The following is a 12,030-nucleotide window of genomic DNA, read 5'->3' on the forward strand; positions in this document are numbered from 1 at the left end:
TTAGGGCCAGAAGCTGGACTTCAATGATCTTTGTGGGTCCCTTCCAACTCAGTTTATTCTTTGGTTCTGGGTGAGAGCAGGTGCTACATTTTGGAGTTCAGTTCCAGGATGACAGAAATGTAGGTAACACTACATAACACTTCAAACCTATGAACACTTGACACGTGCATTATGCTTAGGTGAATGTTAATAAGGAGAGATAAAAAAACAGACCAGTCTACAACAGCGAATTAGTGAAAACTGATTTTAGTTGTTTCTTTGAGTAAGATCTTACCTGGCCCATGTAAGTGTTGGGTCCTGCTGAGATGAGCACACTGTTCTTGTCCTTTACGGGAGACACCAGGGTCAGAAGCCAGAACAGGTCAGGTCAAAAGCAAAGGTTTTTCAGTGCCCTGGACTCCTGGGATCATATATGCTTGTGCTATTGCTTTTCACAGAAATCACACACCCACCTCTTGCATCCTGTTTTTAAAATCCCAGTTGCAGTATCAAAACACAAGCAAGCAGTCATTCGCTAATAATTCATGTTTCAATTCAGGTTTAAACCAAGTTCTGCAGCAATGCACAGCACATCAATGCCTGCTGTGAGTCATGACACAGCCAGGGAGGAACTGACCTGAACAGTCACATCAGTAACCGTAACTTGCATTTTTCACTCTACCTTACATATTGGTCATCCACACAGCCCAGTGCTGGAAAATGCATTTTATTTTAGGAACAACTTTAATTCCACAGGAACTACAGAACATTTATCTTTAAGCATATCAAAGGGACTCATTATCTTATCATTATCTTGACTACTTATCTTTTCACTTTGGTGAAACAGCATTCCTGGAATGGAAACCCTGAATCTTGCACAGAAGACAAAAGTAGGAAGAAACAAGCATTGTCCTATTACCTAAAATTCTATTATTTCAGTATTTTCAGATTGGCCTAGACTAATTGGTTGCAAGCATTCCCTAACTACTCATGAGAACCTGTAGGTTGTTTTCTGCTATAGCTTTCTTTTCCCCCCCACCAGAAATCAACAACTTTGCTATGTATTAGTTACATGGGAAGTAATGAAATTGCAGCAAACAAATTTATTGCACTGACAACCCTGAGAGTAGCCTTCGATGAGAAGAAGTTCTGATGGGGGAATAAATAGTTATCTGTGCCCTTATTTGCACACTGGACATGTGCAAATATTAAGGCAAATAAACAAAGTCAACATGAATCAATTAGTACTTCAAGCACTGAGTGCCTATTGAAAGTAAAATAGATTTAACTCTCCTTCATGCTATAACATAGAACAAATACTTTCACCAGCCTTAGCTTATAAATATTCGAAGAAAAGGAAGTTTGTGAGGTAACTCAAAAGAATAATTTCCACTGTAACATTTCTTTTCTTACAAAATACCTTCCAACAGCCCTAAATGTTATTCATACTCCTGTCACTAATATCTCCTGCTCTGTGCTTCCTGGAAATAAAATCTGCCATTGCACTTCATTTTATTCTTCCTGAAAGTTAAGATTCTGCTGTCCCAAGGTGGTCAACCTTCTAGTGGAGTTTTCTTTGGGGTTACACCCCAAAGGTACAGATGCACAATCTGGCTTCAGCTTTTAGCCATCCAGCACTTTTTAGGGGATAAAAACATTAGGGAATCAAGGAATTACTTCCCTTTCTATAGAAAACTTTCAGAATATTCTATTTAGCAATGAGCTGTAGCTCCTGTGAAATTCCCACCTTGTTTGCTGGAAAATCTGATTTCTGTGTCCCCACAGCCTTCTGCATCCATCCGCCACCACAATGCATCCCACCTCCTCACAGGTCCCTCCTGCCCTTCTCTGGCACTACTGCTCTCTCCCTCTCAGATCCACGTGCAAACAGCTGCAAATCTTTTCCACTCAGCCTTCACACATGTAGCAAGCCTACACAGAAAGCACCCACATAAAGTCTATTTTCTCCACTCCGTTATAAACCCATCCTTGAGCTGGTGCCTTAACACTGTTCCCCAGCTTCTTCCTTTTCTCAGCCTCTCAACAGTCACAGTGTATGGTTTTGCTTCCATTTCCTTCTATGTCCCTCAAATTTCTGTGCCCACTCCTTGTTACACATTATGCTGAGGCTCCTTTTCAAACTGCTCCTTGGGGAAACTGGTCTGCATTGGAGAACTCTGCACCAAATCCAAGTTACAACAAAAGAGAAAAAACAGTAAAACATTTCAACACATAATTAAAACTCCTTTGAAGTAAAAAATTACTAGAAAAATGCAAACCTTTAGGAAGTTATTAAATCTACTGCCAATTGCACAGACAAATATTTTAGCTGAGGTGTAAATAAAATAGACGCTAAAAACTAATAAAATCAGCTAATGCTATATTTTCATTTTTTTCTAAGTAATTTTCATACAAAAAATATACATTTATAAGTATAAATTACAGAAATTCATCAAAACCCTATTAAGCAATCTTTACTAGCATTTCATCAGTCAATTCAATTTGACAATAATCAGAGTATTTTATAAATACTCTTGCACGCTACAAAAAGAAGTCAGATTTGTCATCTCTATTCTATTCCAATATTGAAAATTTGACCTTTTACCCCATTTTGAGCTACTGACTGCACTTCTGAGAAATGTGAATATGAAAATTGCTAAACTTCCCTCTCCTTTCCTCTTTGACCATATTTATAGCCACTCATGTACAAAATAAACAGAAAAAATAATTACTAACTTGACTCAAAGATCTCAATTTACTGCCACTTTCACATTTTTAACTTTTGACTTTTTTTTAAGCTTTCATTCAGTCATGAATACTTCCCCAATGAGAAAAATATTCAAGTGCACGCAATTGCAGCTCTAGAATGATCTGTTCTGAGACAGAAAAATCACAGCCCCAGAACAATCTTCTTTCACAAGCTTAGTCTGTTATTAATACATTCATTCACTATGTACAAGCTATTAGTTAATAAATAACTTATGTCTTGAATAACTGTAGTAGTTTTTACTAATTGAAAAGTTTAATATCAGGTTCCACCATTCTGTAGTCTTCAAAGTTGCATCCATATATAAATTAACATACAGAAAAATAATCCATTGTCTAAAAGACTGCACATCAAAATAGTACTTCCATGTCTGCTTTTAAAAGAATAGGTTTGTGACTTTATTTATACAAATTGAAACTTCATAGGGACATATACTCCTTAACCCAACACTGTTAATGAAATAATTATTCAAAAATACGGTTTGTAACTAAGATTTCTGTACATTTTTGTACCTTTTTCAGACTATTATATAGGCTTTACCATCAGATTTTCAGTGCTGTGATATGCAGGTTTCAAATACTGCAAAGCATGTTTACAGACAGTAAGCATTTCAATTATAGTAGCAGTCATATTACGAAAATAATTTTGGCTCAAATTTCAAAGTATCTGGGTAGTATCCCTTTAAATCTGATATGCTATTGTAAGCATCACACCATCTGTACAGTTAACTTTTTGTTGACAACAGATTTTAAGAAATAATGACACATCTGAGGTGTGATCTGGTTTTATGAACTAAAGAGCAGCTTTCCCAAAGTTTAAGACAAATACAAAAAAAAAATATATTGCACAGCTTAAAACACAATTGTTTACATTCTGACTTCAATACAGTACAACTTAACCGTGAATGTAAGGAATTACCAGTTTGTATTGTAAGTCCAATTATTTGTTCCAGAAGGTCAAATGTAATTTTAAAATTAAAACTAGTATATTTAAAATGTTTACGTGTTACAGGAATTCTAAAAAAACTTTTTAAAAGCTTTTGGAATCACTCTTGGGAGTCTGTAACTCCCACAAACCAACATTAAAAGTTCTGAGCAATACAGGTCATTCAACCCAATATTCCCTCAAAAAGCTATCAGACAGTAAGCACATTGTGAAGTATACATTTTTATTTAACATTCCTAAAATAAGCTGTATTTACATATTATATAAATGTATGAAGTCTTAATATAAAATAGAAAACTGCATTGACTGAGGAAATCACACTCCATATGGAGTTACTTACTGAAGACCATTTTTTATGAAATTTTACAATAATTTATATAAATTATCTCTTCCAAATTAGATGATTTTTCTTCTTTTTACTAATTCACACAATTTTGATGACTTTACAAACAGTGGTGTACATTATAAACTTAAAAAAAAACAGTTACAGCATCTTCCGGCGCACAACTGGCTTTGGAAAATTAGACAGTCTTTTTTTGTTCTTTCTTAGGGTCTTCCCTGCTGCATCTGTAGTTTCTTTCTGCTTGGTTTTTGTTCCATCCACTGGACTTCCAAAAGGAGAGATGAATTTTATTTCAACTGGTGGAGGTGACCAAGAATCTTTTGTGGTTCTGAAAAGAAGGACACGCATCAAATCAATTATTCAGTACTAACAGTATTTAATCGAGGAAAAAAATGACACGGAATTCCAAAATCAATTAAAAAAATAAATGCATGGTCTTCTCTTTGTAGATAGAATTAAGGTAAAAAAGGTACATAAATCAGGTTTGTTTGGCTTCCACATTCCCTTTATTCCTTGTCTGGCCATCTCCCACCTTGTATGAGAAGCTGAACTGGAAGAGTTTGAGCTCATGAGGTGGAATAAGACAATGAAAGAGCATTGCAACGTCATCACTGCAATTAGTATCCACCTGCCCTTTTCTATTCCCTCCCTCTTCCATTTCCATTAGCAAACGATACCCATGAATGGGGAAAGGTGCCTATTAGACCAGCAGGCTGAGCTGGACAGGCTGATGGAGTGAGAGAAGACCTGCACAGCCAAGTGAGGAAGAAGTAGTTAGGCACTTAACAGCTGAGTCACCATCACATTAAGAAATGCAAATAACTGTTCAAAACTTATTTCATACTTGCTTCCTTTCTTCATTTTTGATTTTGGAGTTCTACCTCTCTTCAATTTTTGCTTTACACCGGCCTCTATGGATTTGGTATCCTCTTCCTCTTTAGCTGGAAGCTCCTATGCAACAAAACAACAAAAATGTTACTCATGAACAAGTTCTTAGACGTCTATGGAATAATAATTTTTTTTCATTACAAAATCATGCCAAAGTTATTTCCAAAAGTCCCCTTTGTTTGCAAAAACAAACCTTCCACATCAAATTATTTTACCATCCTAAAAGTTAAAATTCTGAAATTAACAGATAACATACGAAGCAAGTTTAAAGAAAGCCACTGTGCCTTTTGCTAAAAGCAAAACAGTATTTATCAATTCTTGATTTACATAGATTCAAAACTGACTTTCGTAGCTAGTTTTCATGAAGAAAAACAATAAAATTTTTAGCTGATTCATTTAAAGCTCTTTTTAGATATGCTTCCAATGAAAAGGGCAAAGCATGATCTCAAAAAATGGTACAGAATTAAATCAAGAACATGGGACAACTGGACTTTTTACTTACTGCTTCTTTCACAATTCGGGAAATGCTAGCTACAGTTTTTCTCTTTGACCTCAAAAGAGGGGGTGAAAAGACAAATTGAGAAGACAAATCCGGATCCAAATCCTGGAACTGCACAGGATGGTCTGTTTTTCCAGCTAAAATGACAATGCATTGTGTTAGCATGCACATACATTATACATGAGGGACAGTAATATTACATTACAGCTGACAAATAAGAGCACAATAGCTTCCCAAAATAACGGTTCAATCAGCTTTATAAACACTCCATGCAAAGGCATTTTCCCCCCAGTAACTGCCTCTTGGGATTCATTCTTTTACCATAAAAATAGTGAAACAAAACTAAGCCGATGCAGTGATTTTACCTGCACCTACACAATCAAAGACATTATACTCCACAGAGGCATCAATGGTCCTTACACATTTAAAAAAAAATTATCATGTACTCTACTTAAAAGATTCCTATGTACAGTAATTTCACTGACAAAGTATACAACACACATGAAAAAGAATCACATAATTAAACAACTGTACAGTTTGTTGGAAGATGAAGCTCATCTGAACTTGGAAACTGAACAGAATTTGAAAACACACATCCTTTATATCTCTGTTGGGGGGGAAGGGGTGGCAATCACATATTCACAAATAATCTCTGGTTTTCCAAATGTGACAGAAATTAAATTCCTTACAAAAATATAGCTTAAATTTAATTTCATGGCTTAGATCAGCTTCATAATCTATTTCTACCAGAACTAAGCAGGCAGTCACACAGACTTCAGCCAAAAGTTGAACTGCCTCTTGTCAAATTTTTTCTTTCGCATGCTTCCATTCTTTACAATACTTAAAGCCATCCTCACAGTTTGTTTTCAGTGGTTTAAAGAAGAGGCTATGCCCTCTTTTGCATATAAACATAGTGCACCTACCTTCAAATTTCTTTGTCAGCTTTGTGAGAGGAGGAGAGAAAAGGAAAGCCTCATTTTCCTCAACAGCCAGTTTCTGATGGATGGCAGTCCTGCGGGATCTGGTCCTTGTAACCCGATCTGTCAGAGCTCTGGATGTTGGATCTTGTCCTAAGGGATTTATGTCTTCCAGCAGCAAAGGACTGCCCCCAGGTCCCTGGGAGGTCTCCTCAGACACTGATCTCCTCTTCCTACCCCGACGCCCTGTCCTCACTGTAGTCCTGGGTGTGGCTGGCTCCTCACTTGGCTCTGCAGGAGTTTGTTCATGAGTATCCACTTTTTCTGGGTTCTCTTGTGGCACTCTTCTAGTTTTTCTCTTAGGAGTATCAAGGGCTTCTACCTTCACACCTGAATGTATGTCTTCCTGAGAAGAGGCAGACTCTTGGTCTGCCACGAGGTTTTGTGCTGCCTTCCTAGCACTTCTTCTAGGTGTGACAGGAAGTTTAAATTCTGTTTGAGGAATAGATGATTTAGACACATCAAGATCAGAATTTTCTGAAACTTCTGATGAACTAATCTTTCTTCTTCTGCCTCTTTTACTTGGCACTGGTAAAAGGAGTTGGTCACTAAGCTGCACCTGTTGATCCTTGACAGTATCTTCAGTAAACTGTAAACTAAAGCTTTTCATTTTTCTTGCACTTCTACTGGGACTGACTGCTGATTTTACTTGCTGATCAGTATCACTCTTGCCAGTTTCTGGACTTCCACCCAAACTTTTTCCTCCTTTAGTCCTTCTGGAAGTGAAAGAAGCAGTAATGCTGCCTTCAGCAAGAGGCGTTTCCTCATTAGGCTGTTCTTGGAGTTCAGATGCAGCTTCCTTTGCTCTCCTTAATCCTCTCCTGGGAGTAGCAGGCCGTGTACTGTCAGACAAGGTTTGTCCATCAGAATGGCTGCTCTCTGTTTTTTCTAAATTGGACAGTTTAGGTTTCCTACCTCTCCTAGGAGTAACAGGTGTCACAGGTGTTTGCTCCTCTTGAGCATTTTCCTCTGTTTGGAGCCTGGGAGTCTCAGGTGCTTCTTTTGTTCGCCTGGTACTTCTCCGAGGAGACAGGCCAAGCAGAGCAGGGCTCTCTGTCTTCAGCAGCTGCTGAGTGTCTGCTGACAGAACACCCAGACTTCTACCCAGCCGTCCTCTTGTGCGTGTTCTTGGAGCAGTGCCATAATGATGTCTGCTGGTTTCCTCTCCCACCGCTTCTAGCACAGGTGTTAAAGGAGCTTTTGCCTTCTGGAATCTAGTTACCTTTTTACCTATGGTTTCATGGATTGATTGTTCTACAACTTCAGATGTAAATTCTTTACTTCTCGTGTCCTTGATTACATCCAATAAGTTCTCAGCAATGGCAACCTTAATAGGTTCAGGCACATATGGGAGTGACTCTGCAATATTTTGAGATTCCTCATCACCAGTTACAGTGGACACTGAGTTTGTAACATGTTCCTGGCTTTCAGTATTCCCTAAATTGGACACAGGCTTTTCTTCTTTTGTTGTGTCATCTGGTTTAGAAGCATCTGCTGATGTAGGGTCTCCCATTTCTGCTTCCCCTTCTTCTCCTTCCAAAACTAAGGTAAAATTATTCTGAGATAGAAAAAGGTCACCATCTCCCTCAGCTGCATCACATTCACTATCTTTGTTATCAGGCAAATCACATGCAAACTGTTGCTCTATATTTTCATAGCTATAATGAAGAACATTTGATGGATCTAGCTCACTATATGGCGATGTTTCAGGTGCTGGTTCTGAGGTATCTTCTATAACCTAAAGTTAAAAAATGTCTGTTAATACTTTATTCAATACCAAACAGAACAATTTCACACTGAGCTAGATGAAACTGAGGACAGTTCCCTTAAGACCATCCCTGAATGTGAAACAATGTGCATTTGTACTCCAGCTGAGAGTTTATGTATTTGAGGCACAAGGATCAGAGCAGTTCCTGTGTGCAATTCACATGCTCTGTTTCTGATATTTCTCTTCAGAACTGACCATTTGCCACTGCCCACAACCAGGAGCAGTTTTCCAACAGAAGGTGTGTACACAGCCAGGGGTGCCCATTGCATTGCAGTGCCCTCTGGCTGTGGAGCAGTGCAGAGTGACCCACTGCCTCTGACAGGGTAAAATACAATTGGGTACCCAATGCTTAAAGATTCAGTCATGATAGTTCTGACAGTAGCACTTACACTGGCCAGGTATCACATCCAACAACTCAACACTGCACTTCGAGGCGTCATTTGGATTGCATGAGATAACACACAGTTACTAAATACCTCCACCAAAATGTGCTCATTACTGGGAATTCTGTGTGTTAAGAAGGAACAAATGACCTAAGCACCTAAATTCTGAGTTTGGTTCCCACATCTCTTTGTCCTTTGGTAACTGGTTACCAGTACAAAGCAGCTGCACTCCTGTAACCTTCTTACTGTCTTTAACATTAAAACTATTTTTTAAGTAAAATAAAGTTTGAATTCAAGTAAATCAAATGAATGCCTAGCTGGTTTCAAAAATAGTTTAGGCTTTTATTTTGGTTTTGTTTGCAATTTGCTCTCAAAGGCCTAAGTCTTGACAGGTCCCATTCATGTTATAGGAACAGAGAATGCAGAAGAGAAAAACATATCTGCCCTTACAACACTGAGATTTTTAACTTGTGTGAAGCAGCTCAAGAAACAGACACATTTTTGAGTGCCTCCAAACTGTCAACAGAACAGGCCTCAATTTGCAAACTGTTCTATTGTGTAGAAAATGGGAAAATAGTTTACTTACATTAATTTCCTCAGTTTTTGGAGGATTGCTAGAAACAGGGACTTCTTCGGCTTCAGCTGCTTCAGGGTTACATTCTTCAGGTACATGCACACCCTTGCCCTCAAGGCGATTTTGAGACGGAGCACTGACCATGTCCTCACTGTCAAGGATACTTATCACAGCTAGAAGAGATTTATGGAATTTTATCTTAACCTTTATATAAATGATCTAATTTTAAGCAAAAAGAAGTAACAGAGCTAGCAAGAGCAAATAATATGGTTCTCCATCCTGCCACATATATTGGGCTTTCTCCAAAAGCTAAAACTATTGTGCTGGTTTTGGCTGGGATAGTAATTTTCTTCATAGTAGCTGGTACTGCTCTATTCTGAATTTGTGCTGAAGGCAGTGTTGATAACAGGGATGTTTTAGTTACTGCTGAGCAGCACCTATGCAGAGCCAAGGCTTTTCCTGCTTCTCACACCATGCCAGCAGTGAATGGGCTGGGGGTGCACAAGAAATGGGAGGGGACACAGCCAGAACAGCTGGCCCCAGCTGACATCCCATGAAATATGGCATCATGTTCAGCATAAAAGACAGGTGAAAGAAGGAAGAAGCAGGAGACATTAGAAGTTATGGTGTTTGTCTTCCTTCCCATGACCCATTTTCCTGCTTTCCTGGAGACAGTTGAACACCTGCCCAACAATCGGAAGCGGTGAATGAATTCCTTGTTTTGCCTGACTTGCATGCAAGACTTGTGCTTTCGTTATTAAGGTGTCTTTATCTCAACCCAGGAGTTTGTTCAGCTTTAGCTCTCTGATTCTCCTCCCCTTTCACCCAGGGGAAATGAGTGAGTGGCTGTGTGGGGCTTAGTTGTCGACTGGGTCTAAACTGTGACAACTACAGGTCAGGTAAAGGATGCAGCCCCACGGCAAGGAAGAAAGAGGAGAAAATCAGTTGTCAAGCCCATGGAGGGGAAAAAAAGAGGAAAATGTGGCTGGAAGACAGTTCCTTCAGTCTGCATACTGAGGATGCATAATCTTTTAAAATAGTAAATCAAGCAGCATATCCCATGGCACATAAATTGGTAGTGGTGTACAACATTAAAATAAATACTGATCTCTCCTGATAATACTTTAAGTTCTACCAGCATCTCAATATTTTGATCAAGAATGAAAAGATTCACTATGCACTTTCTCCAAGGACTTCCTTTAAGGAAGGTGTTCTCTCTACAGTTTAATGAAAGTTAGCAGTAACATGCTACTACAACTTCTATCTGAGACACCTACAGTGGTATGGCAAACTACACATTTCACTTGAGGAGCTCTGCTACCCTACCACACAGAACATTTCCAACATACATTCACTGTCTGCCTCCGGGGATTCAGCGAGCTGTGGGTTTGTTGCAACCAGTATGGCTTTTTCTTCTGATGAAGAGGTCATTTCAGACTCCTGGTAGGTTGTTGCACTTCATGAAAAGAGAGAAATTCATCATAAAGCTTGAAAACACACCTTTAAGAGCTTTACAAGTTACTTTCTCACTGTAAAATCTTCAAGTTTCAAATCACAAAAAGATACAAGAAAAATTAGGAATTCCTCTACCAACATAAATCAATTTGTGACTCAATTCGTAATTCACTTTGCAACTCATTTTATGCCATCAATCAAGTACTTAACATTCTTTCCAGTGATCCAACACTAGATAATAATGTAACAGAAGTGTATTACAGAATAATGTATTATTTGTCTTCTACAGAAAGAAGGCAACTACAATAAGAGGTTCAGAACCAACTGAACATAAGTCTGTAGAGGTGAAAGTTACCATTTGAAATTAAAGGTTCTCTCATTGCTGACATTCTTTATCACTCAGCAGTTGCAGCTTTTAAAGTACCTGATGAGAAAATGGCTTCCCTTTCCATAAACAAATAGATGCTAGTTGAGCACACACAGAAAACAAAAATTAGGTAAAAATACTGTCAGAAAGCATTCAAACTCCAAAATAAACCGACTGGAGTTACAGGAATCTCAGGATTCATTTTTAACTACACAATTTTCAGAAAAAAAATTCCAGGGCTTATGTTCACAGCATCTGCTTAGTAACTCTCACAAGGTCTGTATGGGACTGTTGAATGAAGTCTTTATCATCATACTTTGTGGTCTGCAATGATTTGAGAAAAAAGGCTGAAACTGACAGCTAGTCAATATGCATGACATTCATGTCAGATTACTTTTGGTCACAGACAGATGGAATAGACAAGCCCTTACATATAAGAACACAGGAAGAACTAATCCCAGGTCAAAATCAGTTTTCAAACACAGAAAAACCAGCAGCTATATGTTGTGTGAACCAAAAGATGTATCTACTTCATAAGCTCACCCTTCATTTCCAGCCCCAGAAGTTGCAGCCTCAGCAGCTTTAAACACTGGCTTATACTCAGGAAGGGTCTGATATTCAGCATTTGATTCTTCCACAAATCCTACAAAATGAAGAGACAGATGACTTCCTGTTGCACTCAACATCACTTCTTTTTAACTGCTCATATGAGTTTAAAGTGATCCTTTATGCATGTCATCTAGGGTAGGGACTTAACAAAATAATGCTACCAAGACTTCAAGTGCAAAGATGGCCTCTGCTCTTTCCAGTAGAACAAGAAGCCTGATGAATAACTTCAGTCAAACAACATAAAAATTCCTGCAAATTATAGAAGTACTCCTAACACCTAACCAGAAGCCAAAGTTTTAAATGTGTATACTTTTCAAAACTCCCACACTGTTGCCTTTCAGCTGCAACTGCACAAAAAAAAAAGTCACCCAAGGAAAGTATACATTCATAAGGTCCAGGACACCAAAACAAGAACTTAAAATACAGAGGTAATTTTAAAAGCCTAGAGCACTTGAAAACTCATCATTAATTGCTGC

General features: G+C 38.3%; 1 protein-coding gene across 1 annotated transcript in view; it reads right to left on the reverse strand.

The window, feature by feature from the left end:
• Nucleotides 1-2,771: 2,771 nt before the first annotated feature.
• Nucleotides 2,772-12,030, reverse strand: part of LOC128938749 (protein ELYS-like) — a 41,314-nt gene continuing 32,055 nt past the window's right edge. Inside the window, exons 30-36 of the mRNA XM_054279136.1 lie at nucleotides 11,489-11,588; nucleotides 10,473-10,579; nucleotides 9,136-9,296; nucleotides 6,345-8,136; nucleotides 5,425-5,558; nucleotides 4,879-4,985; nucleotides 2,772-4,362 (exon numbers count right to left, since the gene is read on the reverse strand). Coding sequence (XP_054135111.1) covers nucleotides 4,176-4,362; nucleotides 4,879-4,985; nucleotides 5,425-5,558; nucleotides 6,345-8,136; nucleotides 9,136-9,296; nucleotides 10,473-10,579; nucleotides 11,489-11,588 — 2,588 coding nt within the window. The 3' untranslated portion in view covers nucleotides 2,772-4,175. The remainder of the gene's footprint in view (nucleotides 4,363-4,878; nucleotides 4,986-5,424; nucleotides 5,559-6,344; nucleotides 8,137-9,135; nucleotides 9,297-10,472; nucleotides 10,580-11,488; nucleotides 11,589-12,030) is intronic.

The sequence above is a fragment of the Melozone crissalis genome, unplaced genomic scaffold (assembly GCF_028551555.1).
Source record: "Melozone crissalis strain CALT ecotype California unplaced genomic scaffold, PUWL_Pcris_2 ptg000027l_1, whole genome shotgun sequence".
NCBI classification, from domain to species: domain Eukaryota; kingdom Metazoa; phylum Chordata; class Aves; order Passeriformes; family Passerellidae; genus Melozone; species Melozone crissalis.